Raw genomic sequence first — 20,899 nt, forward strand, 5'->3', positions numbered from 1 at the left:
CCGATCTGTATCTTGCTGTGCCAAGTTACACCGGGAAGATTATTTATACGCTTCTTTCCATTTTGTCCTTTGGCGGGGACCTGAGCAGGAGGCGTATGACCATCTTCTGGAAGCCCCAGTCAGCCGAGAGCAGCTTAACCACTATCGGAATGTGGTTGAGAAGACCCAAAGCGAACTTGCAGCCACTTTGGTCAAATTTGAATGTGCTCAGTCCGAGGTAAGGTGATGAGTCTTCATCCCATAGACATGGGCCCTTTTGGCTTTTTTAGAGAGTGATGAAAAGTGGAGGCGATGAGATAACAGGGCTAGGATGACAGAGTACTGGAGTTACATGTATGCCGCTCTAATCCTGCGTTCACCTCATGAGTGTTCCTGAGAGGTCTGTACCTGCAGTCAAGCCAGGTGATGTGGGCTGGATGTAGAGCTCAGAGGAACTGCACAGTCTTGAGAGTCCTCGGGGCCACCTGGGGACATGGGGATGCTGCTGCAGGGGCTTTGGAGCGACTTGGAGAATGTCCTTTTACTGTGGAGTGCTTGTGGTCTCGTGGTCTTCGGATGGAATTTGGAATGACTTCCTGTGGTTTTTCTGATTGACCAAGGAAAATTCTAGGAAGGGCAGTGGGGTCTATGTTCTCTTCCCGTTTCCCTCTGAAAAAGGGGAACTATATATCTTTAGCCGTAAGAAGACTTCAGAAGAACAGCTGATGGAAATAGAGTTGGATGGTCTATATTTTCTTGGGAAATGAATGTGGTTAGGCTGTCACACATAGCATAACCTCTTGGTTCCTGGTTCTATAGTTTCCAGCATCAATGGCAGCAATAAGGATTTAAAGCCTTAAGGACAGTGGACAGCAATCAGGACATCTACAATATGTCTTTTTTTTTTTTGGTCACACCCAGTGATGCTCAGGGGTTACTCCTGGCTCTGCACTCAGGAATTACCCCTGGTGGTTCTTGGGGGATGTGATAGGATGCCAGGGATCGAATCTGGGTTGGCTGTGTGCAAGGCAAATGCCCTTCCTGAATATTATTGCTCTGGCCCCCTTCACAATGCCTTTGAGTGAGACTATGTTGCTACAAGATATTACTCTTTGGTTTAAAAAAAGATAGACGATGAGGCCTTTTATTATTATTAATTTTTTGTAGGGCTGGAGCAATAGCATAGCGGTAGGGCGTTTGCCTTGCACATGGCCAACCCGGGTCTGATTCCTCTGCCCATTTCAGAGAGCCCAGCAAGCTACCGAGAGCATCTTGCCTGCACGGCAGTGCCTGGCAAGCTCCCCGTGGTGCATTCGATATGCCAAAAAACAGTAATAACAAGTCTCACAATGGAGACATTACTGGTACCCACTCGAGCAAATTGAGCAACGGGATGACAGTGACAATTTTTTGTTAAGTGGTGTCAGAAGTCAAACCTGTCTCAAACATGCAGGGCATGTGTTTTACCACTGACTTGCCCAGGAGGTCATAATAATTAATTAATATTCATTGTAAAGACTGCTTTGTTGGTGGCAGTGAAGTACAAATCCATGAATACTGATCTCTGGAGACCCCAGATGTGGGTTGGCTGAACCAGCTGATTGCTGGGATGATAGATTAAAGTTGATTCTGCTTCCGGGGACATGAAGCCATTGCCAGTGGACATAGGATATATTGTGTCTCACCAACCAGAAAAACATGGTATTTGACAGGGGAGGACATCGGCCACCCTACCTTCCTGATGCATTGGCATGCCATTATCTTCCTGGAACAGCTTTTTTGTTTCTCTGGAACTTTACTTTCTTTCTTTTTTTTTAAGTTTTTAAATTTTATTGAATATTGAATCACCATGAGATAGTTACAAGCTTTCATGTTCAGGTTACAATCTCACAATGATCAAACACCCATCCCTCCACCAGTGCACACACATTCCCCACCACCAATATCCCTGGTATACTCCCCTTTTCCCACCCTCCCCCTGCCTCCATGGCAGACAATATTCCCCATACTCTTTCTCTACTTTTGGGCATTATAGCTTGCAACACAGACACTGAGAAGTCATCATGTTTGGTCCATTATCTACTTTCAGCATGCATCTCCCATCCCAACTGGTTCTGGAAGTTTACTTTCAAAATACATACAGGAAGCAGTATGTAGGGTCCCCTAGGAAATGTGATAAAGAGCCAGAAAATTCTGTGATATGTTGGCTCAGTAATTTTTCACCAACTATGACAACTGAACAACTGGAATGCAAATCACTGCAGCAGAACCGGAACTGCTTTCTCCATGAAGTCCATTACTTGGGCCTAATGTTCCCTCTGGGAATCCAATTACAAAACAGAGAATAAAGTAAACTTGGATTAAGTTGTGAATGAAAGAGTGAAAATTGAAAGTGTGGGTTGGGGTTTCTTGAAGGAACTCTAAGCTTACAACATCGTTTTATTTTTATTTTTAAAATTTTTTACTGCTTTTCCATGTTAGCTTCGAGACCTTCGATCTAAGATGCTGTCCAAAGAAGCTTCCTGTCAAGAGCTGAAAGCAGAAATGGAGAACTACAAAGAAAACAATGCTCGGAAATCATCTCTCCTCACCTCTTTGAGAGACAGAGTTCAGGAGTTGGAGGAAGAATTAGTAGTACTTTCCAATTCTAAAATTCGAACAGAAATCACAGCTCACCAGGCCATCAAGGAGAACCAGGAGTTAAAGAAGAAAGTCATCGAGCTACATGAGAAATTACAGTAAGATGCTTTCAATATCTATCTCAGTTGAGTTTGTGATAAAACAGTAGCATCTGAGAGCAGATAATGCCTCTATTTTTTTGATGAGGGGTGGGTTTGGGCCACACACAGCAATGTTTGGGGCTTTCTCCTGGCTCTGAATGAAGGAATCGCTCCTGGCAGTGTTCAGGGAGCTATATGGGATTCTGGGGATTGAACCCAGGTTGGTTGCGTGCAAGGGAGGATCCTACCTGCTGTCCTCTTGCTCTGTCCCCAACAGATGACAGCATTGGATGTACTGACCCTAAAACTCAGTTAAAATATTACTGGCTTGGGGGCTGGAGCAATAGCACAGCAGGTAGGGTGTTTGCCTTGCATATGGCCGACCCAGGTTCAATCCCCAGCATCCTATATGATCCCCTGAGCACCACCAGGAGTAATTCCTGAGTGCAGAGCCAGGAGTAACCCCTGAGCATTGCTGGGTGTGACCCAAAAAAGAAAAAAAATCCCCAAAGTTACTGGCTTTGAACTGGAGACATAAGACAGGGCTTGGGACAACTGCCTTGCATGTGGCCAACCCCAGTTCATTCCTGGCACCATGTGGTGCCTTGAGCAGTGGCAGGAGCAGTCCTTGAGCACGGAGCTAGAAGTAACCTTTGGGTTCTGCTGAATGCAGCCCCAGATCCTTCCCCCACCAACTAACTGACTAACCCCAGTATCTTTGGAGTCTTGAGACTCCCCTCCTCAAGCTCATTACTAAAGTCTTCCCACAAAGCATTTTCCTGAATATATATATGGAAACTCTATGTTAAGCTCTGATGCTCATATGTACAAACTGGAAGATTGCCTTTATTTATTTATTTTTGTTTTTTGCCACACCTGGCGATGCTCAGAGGTTACTCCTGGCTCTGCACTTACTCCCAGTGGTGCTCAAGGGGCCATACAGAATTCGGGGGATCAAACCTGTGTGGATCACATGCCAGGCAAATTCCCTACCCACTGTACTATCCAGGCTGGAAGGTTTCCCTTGAGTAGAGGTTTAATCAGAGAAGCCCGCAAGGAGAGGTGTTCATTCAGAAACTAGTTACAAAAACACTCAGGAGGTGTCATTGCTGTTCATGCAGGGAGCTCATGAAACTAGAATTTCCATACTTGGTTCTGGCCAAAGGTGGCTCTTAGGACAAAATTGGAAAGTCCTTGCCTCTAATATGCTTTGTGAATTCTATATGTGGTAATGGAAATAATGTTAAAATAAAATATTTGATATTCACTGTAGCAATTCCATCGAAAAGAAGATGCCCAACACTGCAGCTCCTGACCTTTTTATCTCCTTCCAGCTGAGTATTCAGATGCACATGTGGGCTCATTGCCCGTAATTCTCTCTCTCTCTCTCTCTCTCTCTTTTTTTTTTTTTTTTTGCTTTTTGGGTCACACCTGGCGATGCACAGGGGTTACTCCTGGCTCATGCACTCAGGAATTACTCCTGGCAGTGCTAGGGAGACCATATGGGGTGCCGAGGATCGAACCCAGGTTGGCCACGTGCAAGGCAAATGCCGTACCTGCTGTGCTATCACTCCAGTCCTGCCCCTAATTCTCAGTCTCCCTTTTCAGGAATCCATTCCTCTTGAAACCACTTGCAGAGAGAGCGAGTAACCACGTACTGCAGGGGAAACTGTTCATCATTCTCTCATTTCACTTACTGCATCATTCGTCACACGGATTCTCTCAGAACCATGTTCTTCTTTTTGGAAGACTACACTTGCTGGGTTTTATCCTACCCTTCTGGTTTTTGCTTTGGGGTTCACCCAGTTGTGCTCAGGGCTTGCTCCTGGCTCTGAGCTCAGTGATCATTGCTGACAGTGTTCTGTGGTGCTGCTGATCAAACCTGTGAAAGCCTCGTTCAAGGCCTGTGCCTTAACTCTGCACTCTCTCTCCAGCCCTTCTTCCCAGCTTTCCTTCCCAGCTATCTGACTTCCCTGCTATGCCATCAGCACCCCTAGTGTGGTGCTACATTGGTGAGATCTTGGTACTACCACAAGCCCCCACTTCAGAGCCGTTGGTCTTGCCACTTCTTCTTCTTCTTTTTTCTTTTTTTTTTTTTGCTTTTTGGGTCACAGCCAGCGATGCACAGGGGTTACTCCTGGCTCTGAACTCAGGAATTACTCCTGGTGGTGCTCAGGGGACCATATGGGATGCTGGGAATCGAACCCGGGTCGGCCGCATGCAAGGCAAACGTCCTACCCGCTGTGCTATTGCTTTGGCAGGAGACTCCTTCCCCGGTGCCATGTGGGCTCTCTCTGTGTTTCCAAGTTCTATATTCATTTCTCGGTGACATCTTCCATGAGCCACTGGAGTGAGAATTGCACCTCTCTCTCCCCCAATATTTGTTCCCCTTCCGGCTGAATTTTTTCCATTCTTTTAATATCACATTAGTCATTTAATACTCATTTAATGTTCATTCAATGGGACTCTGCGCCAGCTGTTTTCACTTGGGGCTCCCCAGAGGGGGGCGGGTGAGAACCCCACCCCCACCCCAAGGGACCCAGCCCTGGCAGCCGACCTCCACTACCCAACCACCGCCAGACTACAGGCTGCTTTCCTGCCCATTTTCCATAATTGCCACACCATATTTGATGGAGTTCAGACAGTAGGCAACAAATAATAGAAACTAATATATATATGTGTGTGTGTGTATATATATATATATATATATATATATATATATATATATATATCAGAGAGCCTGGCAAGCAACTGAGAGTATCCTGCCCTCATGGGCAGAGTCTGGCAAGCTACCTGTGACATATTCAATATGCCAAAAACAGTAACGATAGATCTCATTCTCCTGACCCTGAAAGAGCCTCCAATCATCGGGAAAGACGAGTAAGGAGAGGCTGCTAAAATCTCAGGGTTGGGAGGAATAGAGACGTTACTGGTGTTGGCTTGAGTAAATCGACAAACAATGGGATGACAGTGATACAGTGATTAATGTTCATTAAAATAATAATACTATTTTACTGCTTGTGTTTCATACTAGAATGCCGACCAGTGGAATATGGACTTGTATTTTTATATTATTTATTACTCATCTTTAGTACCTTTAATAGATCCCGGTGTAGAATAAGTACTCACTTAAATGAGATAAACAAGTAATAAAATGATATATAGTCACCGTGAAAAAGTTTCTTTATATTTAAAAGCGCCAAAGAAATTAAAATTACCCAAAACCTTATGATTCCTGAAAAGCAGTAGTTCACATTTTCTTGAGGAGCACTTTCGGTTGTACAGAAATGAGATGGGCAAGTTTCACTGAAAATGAGATGTTTCTGAAAGTCATTTATGATATTGTTTTCTAAAAAAATAGTAACCAAGTTACTATTGACTCTTTATACTGAGTATTGCTAAAACATTTACCTCCATCATCCAAATATCTCTCTCTCTCTTTTTTTTTTTTTACCACTTGGTTTTTGGGCCACACCTGGAGGTGCTCAGGGGTTACTCCTGGCTCTGCACTCAGGAATTACTCCTGGTGGTGCTTGAGCAAGTAAAGGGTTGGCCGCGTGCAAGGCAAGTGCCTTATACACTGTACTATTACTCCAACTCCTGGTTAGTTTATTTTAAAAAATATACACCAAGTTGCGATTTAGAATAGGAAAATAAGGTTAAAATCATACGACTTAATGTTTGGATATATATGTAAATCTATAGCACTAACTGTGCTTTTCCTGAGTCAGAGACACCAAAAAGAAAGTTACCTTTTATAGGCTAAAAATAAGAACTTAGATGTATATTTGATGTTGGTCTTGTTGTTATGCATTTTTCTAAATAGAAATATGGTAAGACTTCGAGAATATGCAATTACATGTTTTGTAGTTCTTTGAACAGAGTGAAAGAATTCGCAGTAAACACTCAGCGTGGTAAAAAGGGAAAGCTATAATCATGTTTATTCTCTAGTGTATACTGAAAAATAGTACCAAATTACTGAAGTGATTATGACTTGCCTTAAAATATGTCTACTTCCTAAAATGATCTGCCTTACATTTAAATGACCTGCATGCAAAGTCGATCATGCTATTTTAGTGAAACTACCTATTATATATTCAGAGTAGAGCGTTAATCTGTTGAGTTTCCTTGACTGGCCCAGTCCATTACTCTTTTAAAGACTCAGAGGGAGTGTGAAAATTAGTAGTGACAGAACACTGCTTTTTTTCCTAGAGAGGGGAACAAACCCTGCTCCTGATGATATCTGTCTGTCTGTCTGTTTATCTGATTTATTACAGTCATACTGATCCGCAAACCGGAAAATGCCCTCACTAACGCTGACAGATCACTATATAATCTTTGACAGCAAAGCAAAGCAGATCCCCTAGAACTGAATCAGCAGCTTCCCCTTCCCTACGAAGCCTCAACACACACCCTTGGCTGTGTGGATCCCTTTGGATCCATTTATGGATTCATAAAGGGCCCATTCGAACAGCTTTGAGAAGGCTGGGGATGGAGAGGAGGCCGGGAATCTATCTCCCTAGATCTAAGATGCCAGGAAGACCCCCTCCCTGTCTGCAAAATGCAGGTGCCCTACAATGACGATCCCCTTCTCCCCCCCCCACCCCTCCGCCCTTCTCCGGCCCTTTTAATCTCAACTATGTTTGCATGACAGTGCTGGGTCCTGTGTCTGATCTTCCGTGGCCTCCAAACTTGACTTGTTTTATCATTTTCCCAACAGAAAGTGTTTAACAGAAAATGAAGAGAATAAGACTCAAATCTCGAAGAACCGCAAGAGACATGAGGAGTTCCTAGCTCAGCTCCGTGAGAGCTTGGATCCAGACGGGAAGAACCAGGAAGCTTCTGATGCAGATTTAATTCTAAAGGTGTTTATATGCAGATTTAAACCTCTGTGGTCTGCGCTGTGCTTGAGTGTGGGTGGCAGGAGAAGGGGACAAATCCCCAAGTGTGATGTCGATTGATACCAGGGACAGAGCTGGCCTCTCCCCGAGCCTCGATACTGAGAGCTTTCCTGTCATTATTTGGCATTCGTTATAATCCAAATGAAATCTATTTGCCTAGACTCTACTTGTCTCCGACCTGTTGCCCATCCATTAATAATTCAGTTAATGATGTGAGCTGGAAATAAAGTACAGCAGATAGGGTGCTTGCCTTACCCATCACTCTTACGGTCCTCAGAGCATGGGCAGGAGTAATTCCTGAGGGCAGAGCCAGGAATACCCCCTGAGCATCCCTGGGTGTGGCCCCCAAAGCAAAAATACAAACAAACAAACAAACAAACAAACACGCAGAGATTTTGTTGTGACAGACAGAAACACACATTCCCACCGAGCCAGCGCTGTGTCCTTTCTGGGTAACCCACTGGGTGTAAGGCCATGAGAATCGAAAAACACTTTGGAATTTTACTTTGAATACGACTTAAGGCTCCTGCTTGCTAGTAAGGTGGCCCTTCGCGTCACAGCGGGGACTCAGTGGTCACCTGCAGCCCTGGGCGAGCCCTGTGTCTGCTCCTTTGCTCTTCCCTCTCTTGCTTCCTGGCGGGTTTCTTTGCCACCATTCTTTGCTTCCTTTTCTTTTTTTCTTTTGGTGTCTGGGGGTTGTCCCCAGGGTCTCACGCGGACAAGGCAAGCGCTCCTCCGGACCGTGCCACTGTCCTCAAAGGTCCTCTGGTCTCACTCTCTGTGCAAAGTCCCTCTCTCCTCCTCCTCCTCCTCCTCCTCCTCCTCCTCCTCCTCCTCCTCCTCCTCCTCCTCCTCCTCCTCCTCCTCCTCCCTCCTCCTCCTTCCTCCTCCTCCTCCTCTCCTTCCTCCTCCTCTTCCCTCTTTTCCATCTCCCCTTTCTCCTCTCTCCCTCTTCTTCCTCCTCTCCCTCCTCCTCCTCCCCCTTCCCCTTTTCCTCCTCCTCCTCCTTCTCTCCCTCCTTCCCCTACCCCCTCCTCCCTTTCCTTCTCCCTCAGCCTGTCCTGTCGCAGAGGCCCGGCTGTGAGGTGCACACTGTGCTATAGACCGGGGATTATCTCTAAAGTCCCGGAGAAGAAACTTCAGCAGAAGGAATTAAGAAATTCCTTTCAGGACATCTGACTCCCAGCTTCCAGGTGAATCTGGGTGTTGCTACCCTTTTAATCAGACTTTTTAATTTGTTGGGGGTGGGGTGGTGGTGCTGGGGCAGCTTTGGGGCCACACCTGGTGGTTGTGCAGAGGCTATTCCTGGCTCTTGCTCAGATGTGACCCCTGGAGGTGCTCGAGCACCGTAGGCAGTGCCGGGGTGGGTGGGATGCCGGGCAAACACCGTCCCCTCTGGCCCCTCTCTCTTCGACCATTTCCTGTCTATCTAACGCTTTGGGTTCTGGCTGCTCAGGAGTGGCTGTGGTCCTGGGAGCAAGGCTTCCTGGGACAAGCCACGGGCAAGAGCCCACCTGCACCCACTTCTCAGATGCACCTCCTGGGCCAGGTACCAAATCGCAGGGACCGCCCTTCCTTCCAAATCTCCTGGCACCTTCACAGCAGCCCATCTGAAGCCTGCTCCCCCACCCTGCCCGGTCCCTCCAGGCAGCTCCTTCCACCGGTCCCCGCTTCCCCCCCAACCCCCCGCACCCCTGCCAGTGCTCCCCCTCAGCTTTGCATGCAGACAGGAGCACTTCCCCTTGGGGATGGCGAGCGATTCTCTTGAACTGACAGTGACCCTTGCTGTATGACACTCTCCGTACTGTATGACACTCCCCAGTACTGATGGACCCTGCAGTGCACTGGCTTGTTTTAGTAACTCCCAGGCCACACACTCGGTGTTGGTTCAAGGACTGATCATGCGGTGGCGAGGCCGAAACCCGGGCTTCCTTCATGCAAAGCCCGTGCTCCTGGAGCCTGGATTCCAAGCAGATGCTGAGACTCCAGCACTTTCTCATGCTGCTCCTCAGGTGGCCGGAGGGCTGGTGCTTGGTCAGTCCCTGCTTGGGCATCCCCCTGGGAAGGAGGACAAACTCACTTGTTCCTTTCACAGCTCTCCTCCGCTTTCCTGCTGTCACCGACAAACTTCCTGAGCTTTCGTGCGCCCACATCGTGTTTGCTGAGCGCCTGTGTCAGGAGAGGCTGGTCTGGGTGCTGGCATGTGCTCTTCTTCTGTTTCCATTCTGTTATTTTTTTTTCTTTTGTGGGGCACATTCAGCAGTGCTCAGGGGTTACTCCTGGCTCTGTGCTCCGGGGATGATACAGTGGTTCTGGGGATCGAACGTGGGTGGGCTGTGTGCAAGGCAAGCGCCCTACCTTCTGCACTAGCTCTCCAGTCCGGAGTTTTTCACTCTTACGGGGGAAGAGATGAAGAGGGATTTTTAATGTTTTTTAAAAGCCCAATGTTGTACCAGAAGGTGTGAAGGGGACGATAAAGAAAACCGAATCCCGAGGCAGAGATGAGCTGAGTAGAAAAGCACACGCCTTGCACGCACGAGACCTGGGTTGGATCCCTGCTGAAACAGAACACCCGGGAGGGAAAGAAATTCAGGGGATGGAGAAATACCATAGGGGCTGAGTCTGACACCCTGTACGCGGGGACACTGTGTTCACCCCCAGCACCAGAAGGCCCGCCAAGCATTGCTGGGGGCAGTCATGCAGGCTCCTGAGCACTGTCAGGAGTGGCCCCGGAGCCCCCCAAATACAGTCATGGGGAACCCCAACAATCTCCAACACCCTGTAGCTAGAGCATGGCTCCATCCTCAGACCCTCACATGGAACCGTGGGCCAAGTTGCCACCACGGGCCTCCTGAGCACTGTTGGAGGGCAAGAAACCAATCCAAACCAGAAGCACATTTGGGGCCAGAGACACGGCAAGGAGCTGGCTAGAGGTAGGGGGCTCAAGGCGGGCGCCCCTCGGGCGGGGCTGTTCCAGAGTGTGGGGAGGGGGCTTGCCAGCAGGAGGAAACCCTGGCAGGCGGCTGTGGAGGAGGAAGAGGTCACTTTGCCAGCGCTGCCCTCAGGCCTGTCCTGCGGGTCCCACGTCCTCCTGTAGGTGTCCTCGTGGGCTAATAGACGCAGCCAGCCAGATCGCCAGCGAGCCCGGAGCCCGGCGGCTTGCACTCCTCTCCCGCTCCACGTTGCAAATCCTAGAAATAGTCCCGTTAGCCAGCGGAGGGACCCAGGGCCGAGGTGGAGAAGCCCCCAGCCCCGTGAGGCCGCACGCTTTTCCTCCGTGTGCAGGCGTGAAGGGGCCGCCCTGTGTGTGTTCATGCATGAATCCTGCTCCCCCAGTCCCGAACCGTGGCCTGTGGCACATAGAGCCCCGCAAGGGATGTGGGCTGAGAGCTCGGTTTCCTGTTTGCGCCTTGCTGTATAAGCTTTGAGTCTGGGGCTTGCTCTGCACTGCAAGTGTGTGTGTGTGTGTGTATGTTTGTGTGTGTGTGTGCGTGCGCGCGCGCGCGTGTGTGTGTGTGTGCATGTGTGTGTGTGCACTTCTAGCCAAACTCTTATTGTGTATCTTGTAGCAACCTCAGCCCCCGGGTGCGTGTGCGCGCGCATTTTTAGCTGAACTCTCATTGTGCATCTTGTAGCAACCTCAGGCTCTGTGTGTATGTGTGCACTTTGAGCTGAGCTCTTATTGTGTATCTTGTAATAACCTCAGGCTGTATGTGTGTGTGTGTGTGTGTGTGTGTGGGTGGGTGCCTGCACCCACCCACACACATTTAGCTGAACTTTTATTGTGTATCTTGTAATAACCTCAGGTTGCGTGTGCGCGCGTGCACTTTTTTTTTGAAGTAAACAGGTTTTATTTAGAGGTTTCTGAGGGAAGGAGGAAGGGATAAATGGGAGAATAGTAAGAATAACGCGTTCGAGAGAGAACGCGGGCTTCTCCAAGGGTGGAGGAAGCTCTACACACATCCTAGCACTGGACACGAAAGTATGAGAGTACACATCTCAAGGGGGGAGATGCGGGCGACATATGTGCAGCGCACATGCACTTTTATTTGAACTCTCACTGTGTATATTGTAATAGCCTCAGGCTGTGTGTGTGCGTTTGCCGGGAACCACGCACACTTTTAGCTGTACTCTCACTGTATATCTTGTAGCAACCTCAGGCTGTGTGTGTGTGTGTGCGTGCGTGCATGCGTGTGTGCACACTTCTAGCTGAACTCTTATTGTGCATCTTGTAGCAACCTCAGGCTCTGTGTGTATGTGTGGACTTTTAGCTGAACTCTTATTGTGTATCTTGTAATAACCTCAGGCTGTGTGTGTGTGTGTGTGTGTGTGTGTGTGTGGGTGCCGGCACCCATGCACACATTTAGCTGAACTTTCATTGTGTATCATGTAATAACCTCAGGCTGTGTGTGTGTGTGTGTGTGTGTGGGTGCCGGCACCCATGCACACATTTAGCTGAACTTTCATTGTGTATCATGTAATAACCTCAGGCTGTGTGTGTGTGTGTGTGTGTGGGTGCCGGCACCCATGCACACATTTAGCTGAACTTTCATTGTGTATCATGTAATAACCTCAGGCTGCGTGCGCGCGCGCGTGTGCACTTTTAGTTGAACTCTCATTGTGTATATTGTAATAGTCTCAGGCGGTGTGTGTGTGTGTTTGCTCGCACCCACGCACACTTTTAGCTGTACTCTCATTGTATATCTTGTAGCAACCTCAGGCTCTGTGTGTGTGTGTGTGTGTGTGTGTGTGTGTGTGTGTGTGTGTGTGTTTAGCTGAACTCTCATTGTGCATCTTGTAGCATTTGATTCCCCTGAACCTGTGCCCCGGCTCTCACCGTGTGTACAGGAAGCCTTTGAAAACGGGGCCTTTTGGGAGCCCGTGGAGAAACGGTACTAATTTCCATTTCCCTCCCCAAGTGGTGTAAAGCAGTCCCGAGGGGAAGTGGCTCGCAAGAAGCAGTGGAAATTGCTTTTGTTTGTGTGTGTTTGTTTGTGCGTTTGTTTCCTACGGGACAGTGGTTCACTGCTTTCTCTCCAGCTACAGGAGCTGCGCGAGGAAAACGTGACGGTGAAAGGCCAAGTTGTGACTCTGGAAGAGGCGAGGGCCGTGCACGAGATGGAAGCCAAGGCGAGCAGAGAAACCATCTCCAGGCTGGCCTCGGAGCTGCAGGGCGAGCAGCGGCGGGCGGCCCTGGGCGCGCAGGAGCGGGAGCGGCTGGGCCAGGTAGGGGCGCGCGGGCGGGGCGCGGGGCGCGGGGCGCGGGGCGCGGGCGGGACGCGCGGGTGAGGCGGGCGGGGGCGAGCGGCCGCCCACGGGGCTGACCCGGCTCGCAAGGCCGCTCCAGGCGGGGGTGGAGGGCAGGCGGGGGCGGAGGGCAGGCGGGGGCACCAAGGGACAGGGTGACCTCAGCAGACCGTTGGATAGGGTTTTCTAATTAGAAAGAGGGAAATTGAAAACACTCCAAAGGGAAAGGTTTGTCCAGATCGTGACTTACTCGGGTTCAACAACAAGGATCTTTCAGGACACGTAAGAATCCTTTTTTTTTTTTTTTAAACAAATAGCAAGTGCATCTGGGAGACACAATTTTTAGTGGACGCCGAGGTAGGTAGGGGAGGGACAGCGGCAGGGATTCTCCTTAATGCATTTTCTTCTGCCACCCAGAAGCTCTGTTCACAATTGATTTAAAATAAAAAATTAATTTTATTATTAAAAAGAAAATCAGGGGCCACACCCAGGGGTGCTCAGGGCTTACTCTGTGCGCAGGGATCTGTGGGGGCTCAGGGCCCCCCTCTATCGGGTGTAGGGGATTCAACTGGAGTCAGCCAGGTGCAAGGCAAACGGCTTACCTGCTGTACTATCTCTCCAGCCCCCTGCCCCAATAAACCTTTATTTATTCATCTTATCATTTTCAGAGCAACACTAATTTGGCAAATATTTATTTTTGAGGGGAGCACTGTTACCTCACACGTCTGCTGCTCCAGGCCAGTGTCACCCACCTCAGTTCAGGGGACTCCCTCAGCGAAGTCCAGCTTCCCCTGGGGAACCTGATTTCTGTCTTCAGAGTCTAAGGGTCTGGGGGGCTGGAGGGATAGCACAGTGGGTAGGGCGTTTGCCTTGCACGTGGCCGACCAGGTTAGATTCCCCTGAGCACTGCCAGGGGTAATTCCTGAGTGCAGAGCCAGGAGTGACCCCTGAGCATCACTGGCTGTGACTTGAAAAGAAAAAACAAAACAACACACACAAAAAAACCCAAACCAGAGTCTAAGGGTCTGTACCAAATCCATCTCTGAAACCTCCCATGAGGGGCTGGAGCTTTATTTATTTATTTTGACCCCAGTGTGCTCAGGGGTTGCTCCTGGCGCTGCACTCAGTAATTGCTCCTGGAGGTGCTCAGGGCCCCCTATGGGATGCTGGCCATCCAACCAGAGCTGGCTGTGGTCAGGCAAATAACCTCTCCGCTGCGCTTTTGCTCCCGCCCCTGGAGCGTGTGCTTTAAATGCAAGCGCTCAGGTTCAATTCCCAGCACTGCGTACAATACCCTGAAGCAGCCGAAAGAATGACTCCTGAGCCCTGAGCTTGAGCAAGGCCCCCAAAGCACTGCCAGGTGTGTCCCCCAAACCAATGATGAATAAGTCAAGAAATAAAACCTTTCATTGTGTGGGAGTCGCTGTGAGAAGTGTTTCATTCTCACAGAGACAAAAAATAGGTAAGTTCAACTCTCTAGCCATAGTACAGCAGGTAGGGCGTTTGCCTTGCACGCGGCCAACCCGGGTTGGATTCCCAGCATCCCATATGGTCCCCCGAACACCACCAGGAGTGATTCCTGAATGCAGAGCCAGGACTAACCCCTAAACATTGCTGGGTGTGGCCCAAAAAGCAAAAAAAAAAAAAAAAGCGGTTTTAGGATCTGGGCTGGAGCCATAATACAGCGGGTAGGGCGTTTGCCTTGCGTGTAACAGACCTGGGTTCTATCCCTAGCATCCCTTATGGTCTCCTGAGCTCCCTCCAGGAATCTTGCCCGAGCACAGAGCCAGGAATAAGCTCAGGGCACTGCTAGATGTCGGCCTCAGAACCAAAAAGCCGACACAAACATTCCACTCAGCGTTCTCTCCCATGTGGCGGTCCTGGGTCCACTTGCTCCACTAAGTCCAGCATCTGTCCTGCATCCTAGCCAGTGTTTTCTGCTTCTCTTCATATCTGTGCACATGGAAGCTCAGAGTTCCTCTGTATTTTGCACAAATCTCATTTTCCCTCCTCACATGGACTCCCCTGAATATACATGGGGACATAGTGTGGAGCCAGGGCACCCGGCTGATCATAGAATGATCAGAAAATAAATCAGCAGGGGCCAGTTAGTACTATATGATTCGACCTTTATAAGGATTCCACAGAGCGTCCACTTCTCAAAGGGACCATCGCCTGGACCTGCTGGGGCCAATGTCTTCTTTCTGGAGTTCATAGAAGAGAGAAGATTTCATGATTGGTGTCAAGTCCCTTCACTCGTGTTGCACCTTTGTCTGAGTCTGCATGGACGGCCATAAGCAAACCCCACAGAGAGACCTCATGACAGGCACTTGTCTCTCGAGTCCTAGGCCGGGGTTCTAGGTGAGGGCTCCCTTCCCAGTGTTTGGCGGCTGCTTCCCCACATCATGTGGCAGGGATCACTCTCTGGTGCCCCTTCCTCAGTGGGCACTAATGCCAGCACTACCCCGACATCCATCTGAACCCAGTGATCTCGCACCCATGGTCCTGTTTCCAAGTACCATGGCACTCGGTGTTAAGACTTTAACAAATGAACTGTGAAGGGACAAAATTAAGTCCAGTGTGATACTAAAAATCCGGCAATGCACAGGGGTTACTCCTGGCCCTGCACTCAGGAATTACTCCTGGCGGTGCTCAGGGGACCCTATGGGATGCTGGGAATCAACCCCGGTCAGCCATGTGCCCTACCCGCTGTGCTATTGCTCCAGCCCCTCCTCTACCCTTTTCATGTGGAAAAAATTTAGATAGAGAAAAAGGTGCAGGAAGACAATGGGGAACTAGCTAAAATCTATTTTGATGCACCAGTTATATGCATGAGTATTTGCAAGTTAATAACTTCAAAAGCAAGTTATCGACACGCATATATTCTTTCTGACTACAGAACTCAAATAGAGTGAGCCCAGGTATGGGTGTCACTTTGAAGACTGACTTGTACATAGAGTCTTTTCTTTCAGACACTCTTTTAAAAAATTGATTTTTTTTTCTTTTTGGGTCACACCCAGCGATGCTCAAAGGTTACTCCTGGCTCTGCACTCAGGAATTACTCCTGGTGGTGCTCAGGGGACCATATGGGATGCTGGGAATCGAACCTAGGTTGGCCACATACAAGGCAAACGCCCTATCTGCTGTGCTATCGCTCCAGCCCCCCCCAAATTGATTTTTTTTGAAAACATCATGATTTACAAAGTTGTTCTTTATACAGTTGCTCCAAGCATTTGGTGTTCCAACACCACCAGTAGGACCTTCCCTCACCAATATGCCCAGTTTCCCTCCCTCTCCCGACTTGCCCACTTTGGCATATAATAAATTTACTTTATATTACTTATTGCAATGAAACTTTATGGCAAATAGAATGATCAGAAAATAAATCAGTAGGGGCCAGTTAGTGAGTACTATATGATTCTGACCTATGTAAATAAGAAGGTTAAAGCCATTTGAGACAATATAAAAATTCCTATTCTCATCTACATACTACCAGTTCAACCCTGGAATCTAAAGTATATCACATTAGAATTTGTTTTATACTTGGATCTCATTATGGAAATAATCATGTCTCACCTGTCATTGCTAACACTTTTAAAGCATTTCTGTGTTAAAATATTTTAGAGTTTTGATGGAATAGGTAAGGCCTGCGTATGTAATTTCCCTCTTACACACTTTATATGAACAATGTAGACTCACTCTTTGGATCTCACTGGAATCGTTGCTTATGGGAGAGACCAAAGCCAGGTTAGAACTCACACAGGAGCCCTGAGCCCAGGTTCCAGGAGTTGCGATCCATCGCTACCATGGGCCTGACATGCTTGGAGCACTGGCCAGTGAGTTGCCTAACATCTTGTTTGTTTGTTTGCTTTTGGGTCACATTCAGGGGCGCATAGGGCTTACTCCTGCCTCTGTGCTCAGGGATCACTTTCTGGTGGTGCTTGGGGGAAATGTGCAGTTCTGGGGATTGAACCCTAGTCAGCTGAATTTGAGGTAAGTACCATAATCCCTGGAGTGACAGCAGGTAGGGCGTTTGCCTTGCATGTGGCCGACCCGGGTTTGATTCCTTCGTCCCTCAAGCTACCAAGAGTGTCTCACCCCCACGGCAGGGCCTGGCAAGCTACCCGTGGCATATTCAATATGCCAAAAACAGTAACAACAAGTCTCACAGTGGAGACATTACTGGTGCCCGCTTGAGCAAATCGATGAGCAACAGGACGACAGTGCTACAGTGCTACCATAATCCTTATATTATTTACCTGGCCTTGTGTCTAACTTTAAAAAAATTTTTTTTGTTTGTATTTCTGGGCAACACCTGATGGGTGCTCAGTGTTTACTCCTGGCTCTGTGCTCAGGGATCACTCCTGGTGATCTTGGGGAACCTTATGGGGTGCCAGGATCGAACATGGGTTACCTTAATGCAAGGTGAGCACCTTACCTGCTGTACACTGCCTCTAGCCTCTAAAGAGATTGTTTTAGTCAGAAAGACCCAGTTAATTAATCCTCCAATTCTCGACCCGCACACAAGGGAAGAACTAAGCCCATAAAGGGTTGGGGTACCAAAAGCCACGTGGGCTTGAAAACTTCCACAGGTGGTATTGAGGCATTATTGTTCACTGTGAGATGGAAACTGTGAGATAATAGCTGTTTTCTGACTCGAACCCATAATTTTGGGGGTAATTTGTTACACAGCACAGAGAGCCAATAATCATAAAATAGCCAACATTGCTTTCAGCACTTGCCGTCAGAGTGCAGCTTAGAGATACTTTCTTCCTCCAATTGAGATGCTGTCTACGTTCATTCATTGCGCTTGTTGATTCTAGTTCTTTCATAACGTTTGCGTTTATTGAGGTTTGGGAGACGTCAGGGCTGTTTGCTTCATGATATTGTCTAATGTTTCTCTGTACTCTGTCAATTATAGTTGGATCTAGAGGCTGGATTGTTTGCAAGAATATTTCTGAGGTCCAGATGTATGCTTGATATTATGTCACATTAAAGGCAAGTAAATGATGTCGAATTGTTCCACTGTCACTGACACTGCAGGCTGCCCGTCTCTTCAGCATGATGGCACATTTGCTAATTCTGCACTTATGCGAGGTATCTATGGGGTAATTCTTGGGGGGATTATTTCTTTTTCCCATCGGCTTTGCTGGGTGATGTTACCTCTGATTGCTTCTTGATTAATTTAATGGGAAGGGGAAGGTGGAACTTTTAACTTTTTCATTCCTTGGACTTGCTAGATGGCATTTTATTATGAATAAAAGCTTGGCATATTTGAGTTTTCTTTTTCAACCCTGTGGACATGTGCATTTTCATTTCTGTATTCTATTACAAGGTCTTATTCTTTTTATCTGGGGGGGGCACACCCAGCAGTGTTCAGTACTTATTTATGATTCTACTATACTCAGGCATCTCTCCTGGCAGTGCTCAGGGAAGGGATGCTGGGGATTGCACCCGGGTCGGCCATGTGCAAGGCAAGTGTCCACTGGACCTATAATGTCTTATTCTTGTTGGGGTGCCCCTACTCCAGTAGATTGAGCCAGCAGAAAAGTCTTTTAGTGGATTTGGGGGCCCTGCACCTTCCAGTGCATCCTTGCTTTCTAACAAATGACATCCCAGGTCTCTTATTTTTCATTCAAAAATCATAACTAAATTCAGCCAATTATTTAGAGTTCTTTCATGTCTTCTTTCTTTGGTGCTTGGAAAATCAGATTTAGGCTTTAGGTGGGCTCATTGCCTCTTGGATGTCATTTCATTAGTGGACCAATCTACTAGTACATTTTTAGCAATAAATGGACACTGGTAATAATCTCGAGTTTTCTAAATATCTCTTTATTGGTATCTTTCAATCCTAATATTTTCTCATTTTCTTTGTCTTACAATATACATAGGATCATTTCAAAATGACTTTCAACCATTTTTTCATCAATAATTCATTGGATGGGGTTTAAGGCTTTCGGATTTTTCAGTTGATATTATCAACAACTATTAGTACCATGGTCACCATCCATAGATCACTTAGTATTAGTGCAATTATGCTGTCATACGTGCTCAGAGAGATTATGTACTTAGCTTAAGTTCACACAGCTCCTTAGTGGCAAGGCTGGGATTTGAACCCCCAGGCACTATGTTATTATGCTCTTATTATTATCCTCTGGACATGCACAGTCACAGGTACATCCTATGTTCAATTCCAATGACAATGATTATTTGTCAGTGGAATGACTCTAGGTAGTCCTGCAGCCTTCCCCAGTGAATGAATGAATTCAATTATTAAATAACCAAGCCTTGGACATTAGAAAGAATGTAATGTCTACTTATAGAAGCACACTTCTGGAGATTAGTGGTAGGGAATGAGAATGTGTCACAAAAGGCCACTAAAAGGCCACTAAAATAGCAGAGATTGCTCCTTTTCTTATGAGTGTTCTAAATGATGCAATGCTTTTCAGACTTTGCAAACACATTCACTTTGGGGTGAACTTTCTGCCAAAATCATTAAAAAAGTAAAGTGGGTAATAAAAAATTAGGTCTTGAATAAAGTATCCATTCATAGTATTATGACTCCAAAGATTTAATACTACAAAATGATGTCAGGTGACTTTCCTGACACTTTAATGGTCTCAGAAAGAATTTCAAAATGCTGCCTAAATCTCTGTTTTTGAGGTTGGAAACTTACTTTATTATGAAGTCCAGAATGAATGTCCAGAAATAGCTGCAGACTGGGGCACTGATGGGGAGTAATCTTTAAGTGATTTAATGAGAAATGTCCCGATGAGTATGCACATGAGAGTTTCTTATTATGATGGGGTATTGATATTTGAAAATCATCAGTTGATGATGTTGAGGATTGTATCTGATAATATAAGCTATCAGATCTTGAAACCTTTTCTCTTGTTATCTTCCCATGAGTCAACAATAAGAAAAATAGTCACTCCTTCACACAGACACTCAATATGGCTAGACTGTTGATGTTCACATCAGCGGAAGTTAAACTTAGCTATAGGATTTCAGACAATCTCCTTCCAGCATATGGTTCACATTTTCATTAAATCTAGATGTATGTCCATGGCCAGGGAAAACAGGGGTTGGAGGGAGGACTGGTCAGTGGTTGAAACTAACCACAATTGTGTATGGGGCTGAGGGTAGGTAAGATAGAGAAGAGACCAGTATGACAATAATAGCTGGGGATGATCACGCTGGACAAGATAGGAGGGTTAAAAGTAGGTAAGGGATATTCTTGAGAACTTTTCAGTATCAACATTGTAAACCACAATGCCCAAAAGGAGAGAGAGAGAGAGAGAGAGAGAGAGAGAGAGAGAGAGAGGAAGGAGATAGGAGAAAGGAGGAAGAGAGAGAGGAGAGAGGGAGAGAGAGGAGAGAGGGAGGAAGGGAGAGAAAGGAGAAAGGGAGGGAGAAAGAGAGTGAGGAGGGGAGAGAGAGAAGAGAGAGAGAGAGATAGAGAGAAGAAAAGTACCTGCCATAGAGGCAGGCAGGGGTGGGAATTGGGGGGGTCGGTGGGGGGAACCTGGGGACACTGGTGCAGGGAAATGTACACTGGTGGAGGGATGGGATGCGTGTTGGAACACTGTATGACTAAAATCCAATCATGAGGTTTTATAAGCTTCATAAGGGTCTATCTCACAGCGATTCAATAAAAGAGTTAAAAAAATCTAGATTTAAAGAAGGAAAATGTGGTGGTTTGGGGTTAGGAAGCCCTGGGCTGGGAGAATGAGCCTGCTCCTTTCCTGGTTGGGAATCCTGCCATGGTGGATGTCTAGAGGGGGTCTGGGCAATGCAGAGAGCAGAGGGGCTAAGAGGTAAGGCTGTGGCTTTGGTTTTCGTTTTTCACGCACTTACCATTAATTTACATTGGGGTGGGCTTCCTGGGGGCATGTCCCACCTCTCTATGTGTGGTTGCTGTGACTTCCCCCATCAAAGTTTAGTGCCATAAGTCTACCAGCAAGAGCATTTTCAGGTGTTATGACCAGAAGCCAATCAGCAGCAGTATTGTAAGCGCAAAAACTTGTTTTTTTTTTCTTTTGCCTTTTTTTG

General features: G+C 47.3%; 1 protein-coding gene across 1 annotated transcript in view; it reads left to right on the forward strand.

Annotated features, from left to right (window-relative positions):
* The window catches only part of CCDC170 (coiled-coil domain containing 170), a 128,699-nt gene that overhangs the window by 27,401 nt on the left and 80,399 nt on the right, over window positions 1–20,899 (forward strand). The window contains exons 2-5 of the mRNA XM_055136748.1: window positions 89–217; window positions 2,461–2,717; window positions 7,420–7,564; window positions 12,641–12,826. Of these exons, the coding sequence (XP_054992723.1) occupies window positions 89–217; window positions 2,461–2,717; window positions 7,420–7,564; window positions 12,641–12,826 (717 nt within the window). The remainder of the gene's footprint in view (window positions 1–88; window positions 218–2,460; window positions 2,718–7,419; window positions 7,565–12,640; window positions 12,827–20,899) is intronic.

Source organism: Sorex araneus, chromosome 4 (assembly GCF_027595985.1).
Source record: "Sorex araneus isolate mSorAra2 chromosome 4, mSorAra2.pri, whole genome shotgun sequence".
NCBI lineage: Eukaryota > Metazoa > Chordata > Mammalia > Eulipotyphla > Soricidae > Sorex > Sorex araneus.